General features: G+C 42.0%; 1 protein-coding gene and 1 pseudogene across 4 annotated transcripts in view; both read right to left on the bottom strand.

Annotated features, from left to right (window-relative positions):
* ATXN3 (ataxin 3) overlaps positions 1-18,391 on the bottom strand; it is a 43,491-nt gene extending 25,100 nt beyond the window's left edge. For 3 of the 4 annotated variants that reach the window (XM_055418398.2, XM_055418400.2, XM_055418401.2), the window contains exons 1-6: positions 18,324-18,391; positions 11,117-11,281; positions 10,844-10,888; positions 9,225-9,310; positions 8,742-8,808; positions 5,621-5,708 (exon numbers count right to left, since the gene is read on the bottom strand). In XM_055418398.2, the coding sequence (XP_055274373.2) occupies positions 5,621-5,708; positions 8,742-8,808; positions 9,225-9,310; positions 10,844-10,888; positions 11,117-11,281; positions 18,324-18,347 (475 nt within the window). In that variant the 5' untranslated portion in view covers positions 18,348-18,391. Of the gene's footprint in view, positions 1-5,620; positions 5,709-8,741; positions 8,809-9,224; positions 9,311-10,843; positions 10,889-11,116; positions 11,282-18,323 lie in introns of those variants that run through there. The other variant, XM_088829455.1, reaches the window with a different exon arrangement.
* Positions 5,727-8,718, bottom strand: LOC148774498 (small nuclear ribonucleoprotein E pseudogene; annotated as a pseudogene).
* Positions 18,392-24,226: the final 5,835 nt, after the last annotated feature.

Below are 24,226 nucleotides of genomic sequence, written 5' to 3'. Positions count from 1 at the left end.
GCTTCTCTCCAGCTTTGGGGAGCAGAGGCTGCACTCCAGCTGGGGTGTGCACACTTCTCACTGCAGTGGCTTCATTGTTGCGGAGAACCGGCTCTAGAGCACGGGCCAGAGTAGCTGCAGCTCATGGGCTCAGGAGTTGTGGTTCCAAGTCTAGACCGTAGACTCAATAGTTGCAGTACACAGGCCTAGTTATCCCATGACATGCGGGACCTTCCTGGCCCAGGGATGGAACCCGTGTCTCCTGCACTGGCAGGTAGATTCTTTACCACTGAGCCACCAGGGAAGCCCTGAACTATGATTTTAATAGATTAGTTTACAATGACACTACAGAAAGAAACCAACTGGTTACCTTTGGAGACAAGATACTATGACCAAATATTTAACACTGATAAAAGGCAAGAAATATTTATCCTGCTTTTTCTACATGAACTATATACTTCAAGATAACCAAATAGCTGATGAAGGAAAGTCTATTTGTATAGAAGTCCTCCAGCTAATAAATGAAGAAATGATGGAAATCTAATCAATGAGATAACAGAATAGGCATTTATTATTAGCAGCTACTCAAATCACAAAAAGAGAGACAACTGGACATTAAGTGCCACGCCATCCATGAAGTCTTCTGTCCCCCCAGAATCATCTTAAATCTGATCAAGTCTCTAGATCTAAGGACCAGTCTATTGCTCATCAAGGGCTCAGAGGAAAAAAAAGAATGCAACAAGCAAAATCCAGAATGTGAGAAACAGAACAAATGACCCATTTTCTTCAAAAGAATAAGGAAAAAAATAAAGAGAAGGAACCAGTAGATAGGTTTTAGAGACACAGCAATCCAATGCAATCAAAGACCCTTATTTCAACCTGGTTTAACCATATTAAAAAAAAGAAGAAAAAGAATCAAAAAGGAGATTAGAGGACTTCCCTGGTGGCACAGTGCTAAAGAATTCACCACCCAATGCAGGGGACATAGGTTCCATCTCTGGTCCAGGAAGATTTCAAATGCCATGGGGCAACTGAACCCATGTGCCACAACTCCTGTGCCCGCATGCCCTAGGGCCTGTGCCAGGGCAACAAGGGAAGCCACTGCAATGAGAACAGTGTGCGCTGTAGCTAGAGAGTAGCCCCCACTCGCCACAACCTGCGAAAGCCTGTAAGCAGCAGTGAAGACCCAGCACATCCAAAAATAAATAAATAATAAATCTTAAAAGACGACTGAGAAATTTAATTCTTAGGTAGGACGACAAGCAGTCTCCTCCCAAGGAGGAGAAAGGGGTCCAGGGCGCTCGAAGAGAAGAAAGCGACAAATATTTTTTCCTATATTCCTTTGTCTTAGTCACAGAAGACATTTTTTTCCCCCTTAAATGCTGAGTTGTTATGACAACAATCTATTTTGCCGAAGACTAACTTTCTTTAGTCTCATTTTCACTCATCTCACACACTAGCAAAGTAATGTTCAAAATTCTCCAAGCCAGGTTTCAACAGTATGTGAACCGTGAACTTCCAGATGTTTAAGCTGGATTTAGAAAAGGTAGAGGAGCCAGATATCAAATTGCAAACATCCACTGGATCATCGAAAAAGCAGGAGAGTTCCAGAAAAACATCTACTTCTGCTTTATAGACTATACCAAAGCCTTTGACTGTGTGGATCTCAACAAACTGTGGAAAATTCTTAAAGACATGGGAATACCAGACCACCTGACCTGTATGCAAGGTTTCTCAGATTCCTGAGAAATCTGTATGCAAGTAAGAAGCAACAGTTAGAACTGGACATGGAACAACAGACTGGTTCCAAATCGGAAAAGGAGTACATCAAGGCTGTATATTGTCACCCTGCTTATTTAACTTATATGCAGAGTACATCATGTGAAAAGCTGGGGTGGATGAAGCACAAGCTGGAATCAAGATTGCTGGGAGAAATATCAATAACCTTATATATGCAGATGACACCACTCTTATGGCAGAAAGTGAAGAGGAACTAAAGAGCCTCTTGATAAAAGTGAAAGAGGAGAATGAAAAAGCTGACTTAAAACAGCATTCAAAAAACCAAGATCGTGGCATCTGGTCCCATTGCTTCATGGCAAATGGAGAAACAGTGGAAACAGTGACAGTCTATTTTTTTGGGCTCCAAAATCACTGCAGATGGTGACTGCAGCCATGAAATTAAAAGATGCTTGCTCCTTGGAAGAAAAGCTATGACCTAGACAGCATATTAAAAGGCAGAGACATTACTTTGCCAACAAAGGTCCATCTAGTCAAAGCTATGTTGTTTCCAGTAGTCATGTATGGATGTGAGAGTTGGACTATAAAGAAAGCTGAGTGCCAAAGAATTGATGCTTTTGAACTGTGGTGTCGGAGAAGACCCTTGAGAGTCCCTTGGACTGCAAAGAGATCCAACCAGTCCGTCCTAAAGGAAATCAGTCCTGAATATTCATTGAAAGGGCTGATGCTGAAGCTGAAACTCCAATACTTTGGCCACCTGATACGAATAACTGACTCACTGGAAAAGATCCTGATGCTGGGAAAGATTGAAGGCAGGAGGAGAAGGGGACAATAGAGGATGAGACGGTTGGATGGCATCACTGACTCGATGTATCTTGCTCAACTATAACTTCTTAACTATAACCCTCTGACTAATCCTATTATCTTAAGATGTGTTGTGGGAGTGGGTCTGGTAAGACCTTTCTACTGTTAGTAACCAATTGAAAAAGTATGTAAGGCCTTGATAAAACTAGGGAGATGGCCACCTGATGAGAAGAAATGACTCAGCGGAAAAGACCCTGATGGTGGGAAAGATTGAAGGCAGGAGGAGAAGGGGACGACAGAGGATGAGATGGTTGGATGGTATCACTGACTCGATGGATATAAGTTTTAGCAAGCTCCGGGAGTTGGTGATGACAGGGAGGCCTGGTGTGTTGTAGTTCACTTTGGGTCGCAAAGAGTCAGACACCACTGAGCAACTGAACCAATTAAAGACTAACAAGTGGGGCACTCTCTGCCCTCTTCTGCTGTCTATGTCAGAAGCTTTCCTTATCCCTTTTCCACTGTCATAAAACTTTTACAGGAAGCTCTGAGTGCCTAAAGCCTGTCTGTGGTACCCGATGCTAAATTATCTTCTTTGGAGATAACGGATAGGACATACTGTTCACCTTAGCTATCACTGCTCTTAAAAAAAACAAAAAACAGGCAATGAGAGATTTGAGTTGGCTAGTTGGTGCTATTAAAGAATTGTAATTAAATGTACTAACGCATATATATGGAATTTAGAAAGATGCAAATGATAACCCTGTATACGAGACAGCAAAAGAGACACAGATGTATAGAACAGTCTTTGGGACTCTGTGGGAGAGGGTGAGGGTGGGATGATTTGGGAGAATGGCACTGAAACATGTATGTTGTCATATGTGAAACGAATCACCAGTTCAGGGTCGATGCATGTTACAGGATGCTCGGGGCTGGTGTGTGGGGATGACCCAGAGGGAGGATAAAGGGAGGAGGGAGGTGGGAGGGGGGTTCAGGAAGGGGAACTCATGTACACCTGGGGTGGATTCATGTCAATGTATGGCAAAACCAACCAATATAATATTGTAAAATAAAAAAAAATAAATTAATTTAAAAAATAAAGAATTGTAATTAAATGTTTACATGTTATTAGAGTATTGTGGCTATATGTATATTTTTAAAGAGTCTTTGTTTTTAAAGATTTTAATTTAAAAAATCTACAAAGATGTTGATAAGATGATGAGTATTTTTCTTAGAATAAACTGGAAACAGAAGTGGGTAGGGTATAGGTAAAACAAGAGATATTTGTTGAGGCTGTGCGAAGGGTACATGAGGGTCCATCACATTGTTTTCTATACTTCTATACTTATTTGAAACTTCTGATAAGAAAATTTTGTTTCATTCTCTTTAAAGGAGGGTACACTAAACTATACTCTCAAAAAAAGATGAGAACTGAATACTTGCATTGGCAAATTGGAGGTCACTGGAGACACCAAGAGGGTTTTCAGTGACATGTTGGTTATCACGGTGTTACTGCAATGAGTTCATGCACAGGAGACAAAAGACTAGAGATGATTCTAAGGAGAAAGTAAAAATGGGAAACGGCTGGAGTTTCCTGGCATTAAAAGACGTTTTTTCTTTTTAATCAATGGAGAGAAAGAGCTTATTTCTCCACAGTAGGAATAATCAGATAAAGGAGGGAAGCCACATAGGAGAGCAGAGCAACGAAGCAGAAGCAAAGATCCTGAGTAAGTGGGAGGAGCTGAGATCCAGCCCCAGAGTGCAGACACGGGACTTGGCTAAGAGCAGGTAACAGCTCACCTACTCTCATAGGCTGAAAGCACAGGAAGAGAGAGAATCAGGGTGATGATCTGCTGAGAGAAGAACAAGGGTGTTCTCTTTTAATTGCTCCTGTTTTCATAGTAGAATGTAAAGGACAGCCATAAGCTAGGAGTTAGGAAGCAGGAGGGGATGGTGAGAGGTCTGAGGGAGAAGCTGTGAGATCATAATCCTGGGAAGTGGTAGGTGAGCTTACTGTGAGAATGTGGTAGGGATATCAAGTAGCACTGAAGGCTCATTTGAAATTTGTGATCCTAAATTTAAAGCAAAATTGATCATATTTCATACTGCATCTTTAACCATGCTCAACTGCTCTGATGGAGGAGGACTGGACAAGTCCAAGATTGGACTTTAACCAGGGTTGGGATTTTAGTATGATGGAGGGAGAAAGAGAAAGGAGTTGAGAAGCGCAACAGCGCGTTGTCGTGATAATCACTGAATGGTAATGAATTATGATGATGATTACAGAAAACAGGTGGGGTAATATAGGAAGCAAGGACCTAAGGGGAATGGTTAGGCTTGTAAGAGGGTTTAAAGAATTGTTACAAAGGAAAATATCAGAGAGAATATGGTATAAAGATAGGAGACAAAAGTCTAAGAATAGGATGCTTATAATTAGAATTTGAAGGTGGTACAGTTATTACTAATGGCAAGCAAGAGTGAAAAAAATGATCTTCGAAAGTAAGAAGCAAGAGATTGGACTGGACTGATTTTTGATGTAGAAATCACCAAGAATGATGAAAAGAGCTGAAGCAGAGCCATGACAGTGAGTCAGACCCTAAATCTTCAATGGAAAAGGAGGGAGATCAGACTTCAAAAGACTGCAAAAGAGCAAGGGGTAGACTTTACTCCAGTGATACATATTTCAAAGGAGCTGCAGTTTTTAGGAAACAAGAGTGACCTAGAAGGGGTAAGGATGAACAGAAGAATACCTAAGCCTCCCCTTGGCTCTGTGGTCTGAGGGGTCTGGAAGACAAAAAAGCCATTACATAGAAGGTCTGCAAAGGAATCAACCTCACCAAGGGAGGGCCAGGTGTCAGCAAGAATGCCAAGAGAGCAGGATGATTCAAATCACAGCCTAAAGCTCACCATGTAAAACAAAGATTATTTCCCTGCCTCTGCCACAAAAGCATTATTGTTCCACTTACTTCTAAAGAAAAGGTTTTATTTAGCCACACTCACTTCTATTGAGACAGCTGCTACACAGTTGCTATACTCACTTCTAATGAGACAGTTTCATTTAGCTACTTCAAAAGATAGCATACAATGTTCAGTCTTTACTTACCTTCCTGTTGTAACTGAGCCAAGAAAAGTGCAAGGTATGTGTCTGATATTAATTCTGGACCCGTCAAAAGAGAATTCAAGTTGAACCACTGGAAAACGAATTGTCAATATTTAAGTTAGTGCACATTGTCAGTAATAAGTTTCACATGCTATGAATTGATATAACCCATCTAAGCTTAGTAAGACTGTGTAAACACTGAAAACATATCAAATTAAGATTTTTAAAAAGTAATTAAATCATGCAATTTTTAAAAATGTAAATAAAATGTTGCAATTTTATCACTATTAAATGTTTTAAAAGTTTGCTTTAAGCCATAAACTTTAAATCCCCCCTTCAAAAAAGAAAAGAAACTGATAGTATTTTAAAGTATCCTTATTGTCAGTTCAGTTCAGTTCAGTTGCTCAGTCGTGTCCGACTCTTTGCGACCCCATGAATCACAGCACGCCAGGCCTCCCTGTCCATCACCAACTCACGGAGTTCACTCAAACTCATGTCCATCGAGTCGGTGATGCCATCCAGCCATCTCATTCTCTGTCGTCCCCGTCTCCTCACACCTCCAATCCCTCCTAGCATCAGTCTTTTCCAGTGAGTCAACTCGTCGCATGAGGTGGCCAAAGTATTGGAACTTCAGCTTTAGCATCAGTCCTTCCAGTGAACACCCAGGATTGATCTCCTTTAGAATGGACTGGTTGGATATTCTTATTGTAGCCATAATTAAATCTTTTTCAAAGGAACAGTCCAACAAAACCCTAATCACATTATATTGATGTGGAAGAAAAATGACAACCACCAAGTTTTTCCACTGCCGATAATTTTGGTCAAAATATTTAATTCTGAGAAAGCTAGACATTCCAGGAAGAGAATTTTTAATCGCCAACTCATTTTTAAAAGATCACTAAACCACTACTGCATGTAATTAACATCGCTTGTTGACTATTTCATGGGCATCCTAATTTAACCCACAAGATAGTTTCAGAAGGGTTATTGTTAGCATCATCACCAAATGATTTTTGTGAATTTTACCAGAGATGATATTTTTCTCATCTTTTTCTTTATACAGGGGCCTCAGACAAGAGTCTATAGTGAAAAATACAATTTTAATCAAAAATATAAATTAAAACCAAAGATGATAAGCCATAATTTGACATTTCCAGCACTGCCATTCCCTTCTCCAGGGGATCTTCCCAACCCAGGGATCGAACCCAGGTCTTCTACATGGGTGGGTCCCTCCTGCACCAAACCACACTTACTTACTAGCTTTTTGCCACCCAGAAGGGACCATTTAAGATGAAGCTGCTTCTAAGAAGCAAACTTAAAATGGTAGGGCTTTCATTTTAGAATTATCTTGTATTGGTTTAACTCAAAGTACTCTTTCCTGATTTCCTTTTCTGTTTCATATTAGCTTATTTTTTTAAAAAAAGCTTTATTTAAGTGTACTTGAAATGTAGTAGACTGCACATATATTAAGTGTACAATTTGAAGTTTTTTTTTTTTGTAAAAACAGTCCCAAAGCATTTATTGTCATCTGGTAATAACATAAGGGTGAGCAAAACAATATGAATACATGTTTTAGAACTACATCTCTAACAAAGGACACCTAAAAAAACCAACAGTATTGCCAAACAATTTCTCACTTCATTTATCACTTCTAGTTGGAGACACTTTGGAGCAGAGTAAAGTTATCTCCTTTTAGCATGATCCGACCCAGTTGTTTTCTTGACTTTGTCTTAGAATGCATCTCTTCTGCATCATCTAATATGAGGTTCATATACTCATCAAAACCAATGATACAGCCCTCTATCCGTATATTCACTTGCTCATAAAGCCATACCTGAATCCGCGATCTATTTTGCAAGTATCTGAAGATGACATTGATGGGCTGTACCATCACCTTCTGGCCCTGGCCCCGGTACGTCATGCGGGAAGCTCACAAGCACCACACTCTCTCTCAGAAAAGACTGAAGCTTTAACATATGCATACACCCATGAAACCATCACCACCACCAAGGGAGTGAACAGTTTTGTTGCTGCCACGTTTCCTGTGCCCCTTGCAATCCTCCTTGCCTCCCTCATCTAGGCAATCACTGTCTTTACAGGTTAGTTTGCATTTTCTATGCTTTTATATTGGAGAAGGAAATGGCAACCACTCCAGTACTCTTGCCTAGAAAATCCCATGAATGGAGGAGCCTGGTGTCCATGGGGTCCCAAAGGGTCGGACACGACTGAGCGACTTCAAGTGAGCCCCTGGTGGCTCAGATGTTAAAGAGTCTGCCTGCAATATGGCAGACCCAGGTTCGATCCCTGTGTTGGGAGATCCCCTGGAGAAGGAAATGGCAACCCACTCCAGTATTCTTGCCGGGAGAATCTCATGGACGGAGGACTCTGGCAGGTCATAGTCCATGGGGTCGCAGAGAGTTGGACACAACTGAGCAACTTCACTTTCTTCTTTCTTTTCTATGGAATATAGTACTGTGTGTCTAGTTTCTTTCACTCAGCTTAATTAATTTGAGATTCATCCACATTGTTGCATGTATCAATAATTCATTCTTTTTCATTAATCTGTTTTCAGTAACCCTCTTTCAAAGAGTCAAAATTCTGAGAAAAAGGACATTAAAAATTGTCTCAAAAATGGTATTGGGTATACAAAGATCACTGGTAATTATTTTTAAAAATAACACTTTTGGTACTTTCCTTGATCTTATAAAAACCTTGCTCAAGACACATTCCATTTTTTTTTTAATAGAAATGATTTATGTAGACACATGTATTACATGGCATTTTGGAATGTGAATAACCTTGTTAAGCTAAAGTGAACATGGCTGAAAATTTTTATTCATACCAGACACTATTTTAGGCTTTGTGACACTGCTATGCTTAACACAAACCTATGAAAAATAGAAGTTAGCTGACAGAACGTCTTTGTCACATAAAAATTTATGTCTAAATATGGCTGTATTGTCTTAAATAGAGAACTTTACTTATGTCCTATCTATCTAGATTGTAACCAGACCACAAATACACATTACTGGTGAGTTTCTTCATCTTTAAGGCACCAATCCCTTACACTTTAGTTGCAAATGAGGTACAGATGAGAAAAAAGACAGGCAAGGAGAAGCATTACCTGTTTTCCTAATTTTCTAACTGTAAACCAGTGTTCTTTATAGTTGCATATAAATGATCTTTCATTTCTAGAAACAGGAAAAAGCACATACGCAATATTAAGCTGAAATATTAGAATCATATTCATTTAGTTTGTCAATTAGAAAATACTATGCAAGCCTATGATGACTTAGGATTATATTTACAGCTTTAAGAATCACTGATTTTTTTTTAAATTACAAAACAGTATAAATCTCTGTGGAGATCGGTGATGCCATACAAAAGCAACAGCACCCCCCATTCAAGGATCAGCTCTGCACTGCCACACTGTAGGGGTCAGGGAGGCTCGGGGGACAGATGTTCACAGACAGCCCCAAAAGGCAAACCAGGAAAACCTGAAGGGATAAAATGGGGAATATCATAGCAAAAGCAGGCCAGACTTATTTTTCCCCTTTAAGAAAGTATAAATTTAAAAATCAAATATAGGAAACGAAAATAATCTTACATGGGATCAATCCTGAGCCTCTGGTACTCTGGACTGTTAAACAGGATTAGTTCTAAACCCCAAACTTTCAAGGCATTGCTTATAACCTGTTAAAAAAAAAAAAATTTTTTTTTTTTAAATTCCAAACAAGTAGTGTTAAGCCATGTTAGTTGTAGAAACAATTTTAGTTCATAGATAAACTTCCCCAGTAGGCTATGGGTTTTAAACTGCGTGCACGCGTGTGTGTGTGTGTGTGTGCGCTCACGCACGTGCATGCATGTGGATATATCACTATATGCATCAAATATCCATAAATTACAATATAGACATAACATTTAAAAGAGTACCTTTTACACTAAGTTTCTGGAATTGTATGAGAACCATACAAGTCCTAGATAGAACTGCCTCCAAAATCTATATGTACAGTCTATCTAGTAGTAAGTGCTACTCTTAAAACAAGTCCATTGCATTCATTTGGCTGCTATGAGTTCTCCTTTAGAAAACTAACAGTCAACTTACTATACGGAATAATGATAATTTTACATCTATTAAAATGAGTTATTTCTGAGGATTATACTGAAGTTTTCATCAATTCTAAACTTCTTTTATCATGGGTTTGTGATTTGTAGGAAACCAAAAGATAAACCTGATTATTTCAAACTGAGGGAAAAAAAAAAGGAAAATTTTTGAAAATTCACCACCTACCCTCCAAGGTATCCAACGAAGCAGCAAGTGAGCCAGGGATGAGTATAGACAAAAAGTGAATGATCGCAGTGGGCAAGTGTGAACTGGTACCCAGAGCAGCACTGCACAAACAGGAAATGGCAAGCGCTGAGCCCATTCAGGCCCCTGCTCTGGGCCCTGCAGCAGCTGTTACCTGTAACCATCCACGGTGAAGCCCTGGCTGGAAATGCTGGTGACCGAGGAGGCCCGGAGGACTGAACAGGGGAACACATACAGAGATATCTGCAGGTCCCCCAAGAGAGGGTCTAAAGAACTCTGGATACACCCCACAGGAGTTAGGAATGGAATGAAAGATCCACAGACGAGAGAATCAATCTCACGAGTATCATGCATATATTCACCCACAGAATTCCAGGGGAGCGATAAGTTCAAAAAAAGGGAAAAGACGAAGGCCACAGACCATAATGAAGGAATCCAATCCTGGTAGGCTGATTTAAATGCAAGGTTAACAAAGGGTTCCCCTCTGTCCATAGGATTTCCCAGGCAAGAATACTGGAGTGGGTTGTCATTTCCTTCTCCAGGAGATCTTCCTGACCAAGGGAGCAAACCTGTGTCTCCTTCATTGGCAGGCGGATTCTCTACTGCTGATCCATGAGGGAAGCCTTTGAAATACTGTGACTTACTGGAATTACAGTTATTAGCACACAGATTCCAATTAACAACCTCCTTTGAAAAAGGCCTTCTCTAAAATGAAGAATCTACTGTCCTAATTTTCATGTTTATCTATATAGAAAACTAGTATTCTAAAGGATAATCCTATACTCCTATACTCAATCTACTGGAGGAACTTCTGAAGGTCACATCAACACAGTGGCTATGAAAGGCTGTGAAAAGCATACCCTGAGCTTAGTGCCTGGGATATAAACAACACTTAGCACATGCTTGTGACTACTTACTTGAATAGAGAAAAAGCCACTGTCATCCATATTTCCAGAAGGCTGCTGTTGAATTCGGAGAGGTGGTTGGGGCGGGGATTGAGGGTGGGGAGAGAAGGGTAAAGTGTCATTAGTGTGTGTATTTAAAATAACATCTTGTGCATTCCCATCTACAAAGCTGAGAGCTGAGTTATAATTAACAAGTCAGATCCTCATTGGAAGAGCAGCTCATCCCTTCCTAAACAGCACCCACATTCTTTAAGAAGCATGATTTAGTGAGCTGAAAATCGGTACCTGCAAAAATGTGCGGTAGTCTTCACTAGTAACTCCTCCTTCTGCCATTCTCATCCTCTCCTCCTCATCCAGCTGATGTGCAATTGAAGATAATTCCACAGGGCTGAAGTATTCTCCTTGCAGTAGGTTATTCAAGCAGTGTTGAGCACAAAGTGAGCCTTCTTGCTAGTATTTCCAAAAGAAAAAATTCAAATGTGATTTGTAAAACAGATTTGTACAGTATCTTCTCCAAAGAGATATGTAATCATTAACTTCTTAACACTGCCAAACCAAACATTTTTAGCTTTAGAAAGCATGAATAACCCAGGTATGGGCTTTTCATTTGCTAACATTTATTTTATAACTCTACCGCCCTGGTGGCTCAGAGGTTAAAGCGTCTGCCTCCAATGCGGGAGACCCGGGTTCGATCCCTGGGTCGGGAAGATCCCCTGGAGAAGGAAATGGTAACCCACTCCAGTATTCTTGCCTGGAGAATCCCATGGACGAAGAAGCCTGGTAGGCTACAGTCCACGGGGTCGCAAAGAGTCGGACACGACTGAGTGACTGAACGGAACGGAACGGAATGGACGGAACGGAACCACCAATGAAACTACAATTATATGATCAGTTATATGGTCAAAAACTTAATGATTTATATTGAACAAACATCATCTATATAAAATCTCTTATTTCACTAAAAATTACTCTACAATAAACATTTAGCCTCCCTCATTTTCAGTAGCTAAAATAAATTCACTTTTGGAGATTCCACGGTAAATTACTAATGCTGAAAAGAACATTTAATCCCTAGAACATTCGTTCTTTCAACAAGATTTAAATGTTCGTTCATGGGATGTTTACATACTCCATTTAATGAGTACATTTAAATGTTCGTTCATGGAATTTCAAATCTATGACCAGATGAATCTCAAGAACTGACACAGTAAGACAAATTCTGTTCCATGTTTATGGAGACTTGTAGCGACAAAAATGAGGTTCTCTTAAAGAAAGATAAGGCACACACTGTGGTGCAATGAGCACAACTGTCCAGAAAATCATGCTTGGAGCTCACTTCTACACAAGGCAGCAAGGAGACCGCATCCAAGCGCGGGTCTCCATGGGATCACTGGCTTCCTGTTAGGAGGGTGGGAAGAATACAACTTTCCACAAGCCCCAGGATCGTCGGGCACTGGGCAACTGGCTTTCTCACACTACTGGCACCCAAACCTAAACCCAGGCTACCTTCAACTAAGCAGTCTGAGCATCACCCTTCTCCCCTCATCAACGCTGCTCTCCTGCTTCCCTATAAGAAGGGGGACTCATGGATGGATGAGGTCCCTCCCTGTGCACCCAGCGCTGGGCTGGACTCCAAGGGATGATGACAGTTGGGAGAATACCTTCTCCTGCTAATAACCCTGATGCTCTAAGTTATCCATTTCCCTAGAAAAGTCTGTTCTTTAACCCAGCCTGTCTGACGTCCTGCAATTTGTTCTGAGCTATGTCACAAAAGCAGATCTGACCCCAAAGACCAACACGATGCAAGACGCATCTTTTTCCTGATTTAATTTTCTGGGAACAAAATTCAGGAATGCAGCATTGAGACAGTCTGAATGTGAGCAAGGGGGCTGAGACAAGTTTATCTTCTTATTTTGGTACTGAATAAACAGCTTGAATTTAAAGAAGGCACTATCTACCCCTCAAATCATAGCTACAATGGTGAGAGAGGACTTGTCTGCACCTCTTCTACTGTATTTCTACTACCAGAAAGCACCTCCCACCGAGTAACAGGTGAGTTGGAGGGAAAGACCCTGATGCTGGGAAAGACTGAAGGTGGGAGGAGAAGGGGACGACAGAGGATAAGATGGTTGGATGGCATCACCGACTCAACGGACATGAGTATGAGTAAACTCTAGGAGTTGGTGATGGACAGGGAGGCCTGGAGTGCTGCAGTCCATGGGGTCGCAAAGAGTCAGATATGACTGAGCGACTGAACTGAACTGACGTCCTACTTATACTCTATTGAAAAATGGGCAAGACAAGCAAGTACTCACAAGAGGATAGCCAATGGATTAAAAAACACAAAAGGGGGCTCACCTTCATTTAACTATGAAAGGAATGCATACTAATGTTAACAGTATGTTATTACTACACACTCCAGAATGACTAAAATGTTGGAAAGGATTAGAGACATCAAAACTGTTCCATACTACTGACGAAAGTGTAAATTAGTATAACCACTTTGGAAAACTATCTGGACTATCTACTACAGCTTAACATATACCAACCCTATAATCTAGTAATTCCACCATTAGGTACATAGCATAAGCAACAGAAATGCATACAGATGTACATCAAAAGACATGTATAACAATGTTCATAGATGCATTATTTGTACTGGCCCCTAAACTGGAAACTACCCAAATGCTCCTCACAGTCCAATGGCCAAAATGTGTTATATTCACAAAGAAATACTATATAACATACTATGTAACAATGAGTAGCTTAGTTGCCATTGGATTCTTTGTAACGCCATGGATTGTAGCCTCCCAGGCTCCTCAGTCTGTGGAAGTCTCCAGGCAAGAATACTGGAGTGGGTTGCCATTTCCTCCTCCAGGGGATCTTCCTGACCCAGGGATCGAACCTGGGTCTACCTGCATTGCAGGCAGATTCTTTACCATCTGAGCCATCAAGGAAGCCCTATTATATTGGCCACCAAACTAGAAACTACTCAAAGGCTCCTCCCAGGAGAATGGCTAAATTGTGTTATAGTCACAAAATAACAACATACTATGTAACAGAGACGGAGAAGGCAATGGCAACCCACTCCAGTACTCTTGCCTAGAAAATCCCATGGATGGAGGAGCCTGGTAGGCTGCAGTCCGTGGGGTCGCTAAGGGTCGGACACGACTGAGTGACTTCACTTTCACTTTTCACTTTCACACATTGGAGAAGGAAATGGCAACCCACTCCAGTGTTCTTGCCTGGAGAATCCCAGGGACGGGGGAAGCCTGGTGGGCTTCTGTCTATGGGGTCGCACAGAGTCGGACAAGACTGAAGTGACTTAGCAGCAGCAGCAGCAGCATGTAACAGAGAATTAACTGTATAACATAACAATACTGTGTAACAATGAGTTAACTACAACTACCTGCAACAAAATGGGTAACTCAATCAGTGTTAAACATAAGACAGACTCAAGAGCATACTCTATATGATTCCACTTACAAAATCCCAAAAAGACAAACTGATTACTCGATGATGTTAGAAATCAGGACAGAGGGTACCCTTGCAGAGGTGGAGGGAGCCTTGGTTTCCTGGAAGAGCACAGAGGAGGCGTATAGGATGCAGGTAAATGTTCTATTACTCGATGTAAGTATTATTTACACACGTGTTCATTTCATAAGAATTCATTGAGCTGTACTCTTATGATCTGGGTGCCCCTACACGTGTTATCCTTAATAAAAAATTCAAATAACAACAAAAAAGTCTCTATTAAGATACTCTATTTCACTTTAAGAGCTACCTAATACAGTGACCAGATACTGCAAACAGCAGAAGTGGGATTCAAACCCAGGCAGAGTTTGTACTATTAACACTTCCTTAAACCACTTATTTGGAACTTGGTGATTCTTAAACCTCAAATAGCCTGAAGATGGATAGGAAAGAGCAGTCTCTCTCACACACACACAACAAAAACATCATGAATGTCATAAAGTCAATGCTCAGCATCTTTCCAGTATTTTCGCTAATTTTAAATATAATCCCAACAAGTTTGGTTATCATTCTCAGTTGTAAATGCATAAAAGTATCAATTCGGACGGCAAAATAATAACCTCACCAAAAGCAGTCAGCAACAGAAGTGATAATGTCAGAAAGCAGGTACCAGAACCAAAAAAAAAAAAAAATCCAAACAACAGCAACAAAAAAACCAGTACTAGGTGGCCATGCATTGATTATGCCAAAGCCTTTGACTGCGTGGATCACAATAAACTGTGGAAAATTCTGAAAGAGATGGGAATACCAGACCACCTGACCTGCCTCTTGAGAAACCTGTATGCAGGTCAGGAAGCAACAGTCAGAACTGTACATGGAACAACAGACTGGTTCCAAATAGGAAAAGGAGTACGTCAAGGCTGTATATTGTCACCTTGCTTATTTAACTTATATGCAGAGTACATCATGAGGAACACTGGGCTGGAAGAAGCACAAGCTGGAATCAAGATTGCCGGAAGAAATATCAATAATCTCAGATATGCAGATGACACTACCCTTATGGCAGAAAGTGAAGAGGAACTCAAAAGCCTCTTGATGAAAGTGAAAGAGGAGAGCGAAAAGGTTGGCTTGAAGCTCAACATTCAGAAAACAAAGATCATGGCATCTGGTCCCATCACTTCATGGGAAATAGATGGAAAAACAGTGGAAACAGTCTCAGACTTTATTTTTTGGGGCTCCAAAATCACTGCAGATGCTGATTGCAGCCATGAAATTAAAAGACGCTTACTCCTTGGAAGGAAAGTTATGACCAACCTTGATAATATATTAAAAAGCAGAGACATTACTTTGCCAACAAAGGTCCGTCTAGTTAAGGCTATGGTTTTCCTGTGGTCATGTATGGATGTGAGAGTTGGACTGTGAAGAAAGCTGATCACCGAAGAATTGATGCTTTTGAACTGAGGTGTTGGAGAAGACTCTTGAGAGTCCCTTGTACCGCAAGGAGAGCCAACCAGTCCATTCTAAGGGAGATCGATCCTGGGTGTTCATTGGAAGGACTGATGCTAAAGCTGAAACTGCAATACTTTGGCCACCTCATGCGATGAGTTGACTCACTGGAAAAGACTCTGATGCTGGGAAAGGTTGGGGGTGGGAGGAGAAGGGGACGACCGAGAATGAGATGGCTGGATGGCATCACCGACTCTGTGGACACGAGTTTAAGTGAACTCCGGGAGTTGGTGATGGACAGGGAGGCCTGGCGTGCTGTGATTCATGGGGTCGCGGAGAGTCGGACACGACTGAGCGACTGAACTGAACTGAGGTGGCCATGCAGCATTGGGGTTTAAGTTAGGGACTGGCAAACTCTAGCCCGTGGGCCATATTCACTCTGCCCCAGGAGCTAAGAATGATTTTCACATTTTTAGATGGTTGGGAGAGCATACAGAACACACACACACACACATGAATATGTGAGAACATAAATGCCTTGCAAAATCTAAAATATTTACAGAAAAACTGTTTAGATAAACAGCACCATATCATCTTAGATGCTCAAAGAACACTCTTGATTAATTCAGATATGTATTGAGCACCTACTATGTGCCAGATACCGGGGATATATCAATAAACAACTCTTGAGTTTACGTTTCAACTTATTAAAGGGTCACTTATTAAAGTGACAACTCTGAAAATGGGGAAATCAGAACTCCGAGAAGAAGTGGCTGCAAAGTTCTCTGCAGGCAGACATCCCTACATGCACAGATTTCTATTGGCCACAGTTGGTTCTCTGGCTCTCCAAATCCAGGACCTGGAGTTAAATATATGAGGAGCAGGGGAATGGAGTGCTCTGGAAAATGTCATATTGACTCAAACATCCCCAAAATGGACTCTGTAGAAGATGGGCAACAGGTCCTATGGTTATAGGTGCTTTCCCTACCTCTGAAATATACCTGAAGAACTTGAAGAATCTTCATTTGTTAAGTACATGTAAGTTGATGAGGGTAAATGTGTTCTTGAAGAGTCTTTAAATCTATATTCAGGCTGATAATTCAGAGTGACTGCTCCAAGTTAAGTGGATTTTCATTAGGCTAGTGTCCAACTTCTGATCCCATGATTAAGCAGTTACCTCCACTGCAATCTATCTAAACTAGGTACCAATGAATATTGTTGTTGTTGTTTTAAATACATTGCATGTTCCTCAAAAAGTGATGTGGAAAAATTTAAAGTTTTCAATATGAAACATCTGGTCCTACACCAAAGCTTCTGAAATTAGTCATAAAAATATGTCCACTCAAGGTTCTTTTCATCCAATCTCCTTAGCCAAGCAACGATAAAGTTCTCTTGTCCAGGATTCATATATGTCAGCCAACTGAAAAGATTAGTGATAACTGAACACTGAATCCTTCCTCATCCACCAAAAAAAAAAAAAAAACCTTTCTGAAATGTTTTCTATAAAGAAAAGCATTCCATAACAATTTGTTTGAATTTATACTGCACTTCCTTTGTTCTGATTGCTTTGATTGCTGTGTGTGTGCATTTTTAAATGGATATATATTATAAGTATTTAACAAAAGAAAACCCCGTTGCTCCTACAAAAGTAACAGCCTCAGCAGCAACTCATTTCAAACATGAAACTATTATGAAATATGATATGTGTTTAAGCCGACCTGGGGAAGGTTTCATTCACACTCAAATGAAATGGTAATGCAAAAAAAGACGAGTTTATCCACATGCCACAAACATTAATCTTCAAGTGCATAGTCATGGAAGAATCAAAGCACAATGGGCTAAGCAGATAACAACATTATTCCTGCCCATCCTTCATACCTAACAAGAAAGCTGGCCGCCTGATCCGGAAAGATGCCACTACCGAAAAAAACGAAACCCAAACATCTCGTAACAGAAACTCTTGTGACGACTTCCCAGTGCAGAGGCGCACCGGGTTTCCTACTTCACTTCGCTGAAGTGTCACGCCCTCCATGGGACGAGCCAAGGTCCCTGCCTCGAGAGGCTTACGGACCCAGTGCAGGACAAGGATCTGAGGGTATGGGAGATTCCACTATAGAACTGAGGAGCCCAGAGAAGGAAAAGTTAATTCTTCCAAGGGCTAGGACTGGCAGAGTGGGGCGGAGTTGGGAAGGATAGAGGGAGATGTCCAAGAGGTGACTAGCTAGGATGTGGGGAGACGGAGAGACGGGGACAGAAGAAATCCCACGGAAAGTGGAGGGGAAGCGCAGAAGCCATCCCCTCTCTCGTGCCCGGAGGTGCCCCCGGCCCGGCCTTTATCCCCTCCCGGCTTCCCAAACATCCCCGGAGCGGGGCTCCTCCGGATCCCCGGGCACGGGCCTTGGGGTGCAATGGGGACACCGGTGAAGCTCCCCTCTCGGGGAAGCTCCCCCCGCCCGGCGAGATCTGGATGGGGGCCTCTCGGGCCCCACCCAGCTGCCCGGGAGGCGGCGTGGCCGCGCCCCACGCCCGCCACCACGCCGTGGACAGCTCCCCACCGAACGTGGACACTCACTTTTTCGTGGAAGATGGACTCCATGTTTATTTGTCTGGAGCCAACGGCCCCCGCGCCGAACCACCCCCCTCCAGCTCCGCCCCCGGCCCCACCCCTCCGCCCCCGCCCCGCCCCCCCGCGGTCCGCCCGGCCCACGTGCCTCACGTGGACCAATCATCCCGGAGGATGCGGGTCACGTGGAGCGACGAGGCGTGAACGCCGGGGCGGTGAATGAGGGGCACGTGACCTTCGTAGCGCATCCTAGCATCCCTGGTTTATCCCCTCGAGCTGGGGAGTGCTGCAGCGCCCCCTGCCGTATGGAGGATCATCTTCCCTTCCCACTCATTGTGCTGGATTCCTAAGCTTCTGGGGATTTGTTTTGAATAAGGATCACTGAGGTTCTACGTTCTTTCTGTTTTCTACTTTTATTTTGTATTTGTATTGTCTTTTTATCATATTTGCTTACGGTAATTTACTATCTTTCTCCTCCTCCATAGAAATTTTCATTGCATCTTTCAATACTGACCACGTGTGTGAAAATGAGAGTTATTATTTACATAGGACTTACTGGCAGGCGGGCACTCTTGGAAGTGCTTTGCATATGTTAAGAAATTTAATACAGCAAACGTTGATGTAGGCATTATTATCCCTATTTCACACACGGGGAAAGTGAGTCATGAATATAGTACAGCACAACTAGAAACTCCAGACACCTTGTTACTAGATGTCAGTGTTCTGGCCCTGAAGCGGAAGCGTAAATTGAGGAGATGAAAAGCCCAGTATAGTGGTGGGGGAAGCTGAAGGAGCAGAATAAGAGCAGGTCTCGTACCCTGAAACCAGATTAAGGAAGGTGTGCTTTTTTTAAAAATCTTCTCCTTGGCACCACAGGCATGTAGGACCTTAGTTCCCAGGTGAGGGATTGAATCCAAGTCCCCTACATTGTAAGCATGGAGTCTTAACCAGTAGACCACCAAGGAAGCCCTAGGAAGGTGTGCTTTTCACAGGCAATGGGGAGCTATAAAAAGATTTTACAAGGAGGTGAGATAGACTCAGATTTGTGTTTTAGAGTGATCAGTTTGGCAGAAGCAGAGAGCCATTACTGTCAGAGGAATCCTGGGATAGATGACAGTGTTTGGACTAGCATCATAACTTAGTGATGGAGAGAGACCATTTTGAGAGATAATTAGCAAGTGAGACTGAAAATATGAACGTGTCCCACTCTTTGTGACCCATACACGGTAGCCTGTCAGGCTCCTCTGTCCATGGCATCCTACAGGCAAGAATATTGGCGTGGGTAGCCATTCCCTTCTCCAGGAGATCTTCTAGATCCAGGACTTGAACCCCATGTCTCCAGTATCGTAGGCAAATTCTTTACCATCTAAGCCACCAAGTGGGGAGACTCAACCAAACTTGGTGAGAGAGTGGGGAATGAGAGAGAGAAGTGTTAGGGTCAGACGTCTGGGTTTCTGCCCTAGGTAGCCACTGTAGCAGGAAGGATATTCACTGAGGTGGGGAATAATTGGGAGGAGAAGCTTTGGGGAGGAGAAAAAGACAAAGAATTTATGCTTTGCAGATATTGGTTGAATGTGAAATATCTATGAGATATTCAACGTTGAGGTGGGTGGATGGATAGATAGATATGTTGTTTGGCTGTAGAATGGGGAGTTGTTGGCATAAAAAAAGGGAACTGAAACCACAGAAGTGAATATAATCATCTTCAGGGAAAGGAGGAAACTGGGAAGAGGATCTAGCAGAGCCCTGAGGGCAGCAAAGGAAAGCAGAAGGGTGTAATGTTATGGAAGACCTGGGAAGGAAATGTTTCAAAGAGCAGTTAGTGTCATTTGCCATCCAGAAGCCCAGCAGCATGGGGACTTATAAGAGCCCACTAAATTGTGTTGCTACAGAGACCATGGGTGACCTTGGTGAGTCCATGTCCAAGGGGCAATGGCAGGGAAGGAAATGAAACTGCCTGTGAGGACCAGGTGCTCAAGTGATTTGGTTATCATTTGTCAAGCGTCTCTGCATGTACAGTCCACAGTCTTGTATTGGAAATAGTGTTCTTAAGAAACTGTAGCCTAACTGGGGAAACAAATCATGGTCTCAGGAAGTGAAAAAGAATAGGCAAACCAGTTTTTCTGTTTTGTTTTTTTTTTAAAGAAAATGTGTATCTGTGTAGAGAAAGAACTCTGGAAGAATATACAGAAAACTCAGAGGTTACATGTTTGGGTGGGAAGGGGTCTAGGCAATGGTGGTAAGAGTGGGCTGGAGACATTTTACTGTATACAATTTTGGTCTTGATTTTTAAAAATATTTGTTTACTTGACCATACCTGGTCTTGTGGCCTGTGGGATCTAATTCCCGGACCAGGGACCAAACCTGGGCCCCCTGCGTTAGAAGCACAGTCTTAGCCACTGGACCACTAGGGAAGTTCCTAGTCTTGATTTTTGAGTTAATTAATGTATTACTAATTCAGAAAAATATGTGGTTGTGTTCATTTCCTATTTTGTAGCAAATTATCACAAACTTGGTGACTTAAAAGCAAAAATTTATTCTCATTGTCCTTGTGGCCAGAAATCTGAACCCAAGGTGTCAGCAGGGCCCTGCTCTTTCTGAAGCCTTTAGTGGCAAGTCCTTTCTTGCTTCTTTTAGCGTCTGGTAGCTCCTGGTGTTCTTTAGCTTGTGGCAACCTAACTCCAATTTCTGCCTTTGCCTTCACATGGCCTTCTTCTTTCTGTGTCTCTTTGTGACCTCTCCTCTTATAAATAACACCAATCATTGAATTTAGGTTCCACTCTAATCCAAGGTAATTTCGAGTTGATATCCTTAACTAAATATATTGGCAAAGACTCTATTTCCAAATAATGCCTTTGGTTCTGGATGAATTTGAATTTTGGAGGATCATGATTCAACTCTACTGTAATTAATTGCTTGTGTGTGTGCTCAGTCCTTTCAGTCATGTCTGACTCTGCAACCCTATGGACTGTAGCCTGCCAGGCTGCTCTGTCCATGGGATTCTCCAGGCAAGAATACTAGAGTGGGTTGCCATGCTCTCCTCCAGGGGATCTTCCCAACCCAGGGATCAAACCCATGTCTCCTGCATTGGGAGGAGGTTTCTTTACCACTAGCACCACCTGGGAAGCCAGATTCATTTCTTACTGGGATATATTAATAAACTTTCCCAAATGACTTTTGAGATTTGTTAAAATCCTTAGCATATAGAACAGTACCTGGCAATATTTAGTAATGTTGAATTACTAATAATTATTTCATTCGGCTTTCCCTACATATTGAGCACGTGATTAATAGCAAGCAGCATAAAGTGAAAAGATCAGTGCCTGAAGTCAGAATCCAAGTTGTGGGTTTGGCTTTGCCACTAAAGCCTTGTGTGATTTGGGTATTAGATTTGCTGCATTTCCTATCTGATAACTCCACTCGATATTTGGCACATCCCAAATTTGATCTTCATAAGATAACTCATATTGTTCATCAAAACTGAGAGACCACACTCTCCAGGAAGTATTCCCTCCTCTTCAAGTATGTAGAAGGCCCTGTCCCTGTTCTGAGCTCTTGTGTGCGTCTGAATCGTATGTGGTACCTTTTATACAGTATCATAATAGTTGGTTTGACCATGTGTTTTCACTGATGCCCTGTAAATGGCAGGTGCATTGCATGCTCAGTTGCTCAGTTATGTCTGACACTTTGCAACCCTATGGCCTGTAGCCCACCAGGCTCCTCTGTCCATGGGATTCTCCAGGAAAGAATACTGGTGTGGGTTCCCATTTCCTTCTCCAGGGGATCTTCCCCACCCAGGGATTGAACCCGCATCTCCTTGCATTGGCAGGAGGATTCTTTACCACTGAACCACCTGAGAAGCCCATAAATGGCAAGGATCCATGTCTTATTTGACTTTATGTATTGCGTAGTCAATGTCTTTCAGATGAACTAATGAAGGTAGTATCTGAAAATCATTCCTGATTCTTTCATTCTTCCCTATCACCTCTTGTTCCAACAGTCCTCAAATGCTGTGTGTTCACGTCTCTCTCCTGTCTGCATCGCTACTGCTTGCCCTCTTAGTCTCTCCTGTAGTCCAGTCCCAGGATTTCTGAATTGGTCTTCAAATTCGTTTTAATATGTTCAACTCATAGTTCTGTCCGTGTTCTTTCAAGAATGCAAACCTCACCAGTATTTCTCTTAACAAATGGAATGTGAATACATATCAAGCACTGGAACTATAATCATGAAAGAGACAAACAGTTTCACTTTCACAGAGCTTATACTGGGAGGAATCTTCATGCGTAATTACACCGTGTTACCCTATTTGAAATCTTTCAATGGCTTCCTGTTGCTGGTTTAAAAAGTTCTTTGTGATCCAGACCAAACACCTGTCTGGTCTTATCTCCCAGAATTCCCTCTGTTCCAGTCACACCAGCTTCCCTTGACTTCTGGAAACCCTTTGAGGAAAAGTCCTTTGTGCCACCACTATACCTGGCACCTGCCTACTTTACAACTCTCATTGCAACATACTGGACTAATTTATATGCTACTGAACCATCATCTTTTGAAGGTCAGAGGAGTCTCACTCTTTATATCAGGGTTGGTGCAAAGTAGTGAATGAATGCAAGTATTTGGGGGGGGGCACAAAGTATTACAAGAGTTCAGTAGGAGAGGGAGAGGTTCCTGAGTTAAATCAAGAAAGAGTTCCTGGAGACAGAGGAGATGGGCTAAATACTCTTCCAGGAAACATCTGTCACCTTGGACAGCTCAACTTTTCTCTAAATCTACTTCATTGAAATCATGTTAACAAGCGAGATTACACATGGATAAATCCTGTTGGAACACTGCTTCTTTTAAACTGACCTATATTTTATTCAGTTCAGTCCAGTCACTCAGTTGTGTCCGACTCTTTGTGACCCCATGAACCGCAGTACGCCAGGCCTCCCTGTCCATCACCAACTCCGGGAGTCCACTCAAACCCTTGTTCATTGAGTTGGTGATGCCATCTAACCATCTCATCCTTTGTCATCCCCTTCTCCTGCCCTCCATCTTTCCCAGCATCAGGGTCTTTTCAAATGAGTCAGCTCTCCGCATCATGTGGCCAAAGTATTGGAGCTTCAGCATCAGTCCCGCCAATGAACACCCAGGACTGATCTCCTTTAGGATGGACTGGTTGGATCTCCTTGCAGTCCAAGGGACTCTCGAGTCTTCTCCAACACCACAGTTCAAACGCATCAATTCTTCTGTGCTCAGCTTTCTTTATATATTTTGTTACCCCAAATCAGATAGTTTAATAGAATTTCTAATGTGTGACATTTTAAAATGTCAGCATAAATGTCCTGAGTTCTGAAAAGAATAAGTGACAAGAGACTATCATTACATTGTAATTTCACTTCCCCTAAATTCAATCTTACCAAAACAAAACTTCCTTTCCAAAGAGGTAGTTGGATGTAACAGATGACGTGTGTGTGTACAGAGAAGCCATCAGCACAATCATGACTATGAACATCCCGTACCCATTTCCTTATGCCCATACATATCCTTTTCGCCAGCTCCTTCCGGGAGCCCACTCCCTGGCAGCCACAGACCTGCTTTGTTACTCTAGTCTGCAGTTTCTAACATTATGTATAAATGTGTGCTTTTGGTTGGCTTTTTCATTCAGAAATTCATCTATATTTTATCAATAGACCATTCCTTTTTATTGCAGAGTAGTAGTCCATTAATACAATTTTTCCCTTTGTTGATGGGCATTTGGGTTCTCTGTAATTTTTGGCTTTTATAAATAGAGCTGCTATGAACATTCGTGTAGACATCTTTGTGTGGATTATGCTTTCTTTTGGCATGTATGCATTTCTTCTGGGTAATTACCTCAGAAAAGAATGGCTGGGTCAGATGGTAGGTGTATGTTTATCTTGAAACTGCTCAATTGT

This window comes from Moschus berezovskii, chromosome 21, assembly GCF_049115385.1.
Source record: "Moschus berezovskii isolate FMDL1 chromosome 21, NW_MosBer_1.0, whole genome shotgun sequence".
Taxonomy (NCBI): domain Eukaryota; kingdom Metazoa; phylum Chordata; class Mammalia; order Artiodactyla; family Moschidae; genus Moschus; species Moschus berezovskii.
Note: the sequence above shows the minus strand (reverse complement) of the source record. Positions and strands in the feature narration are given on the sequence as shown.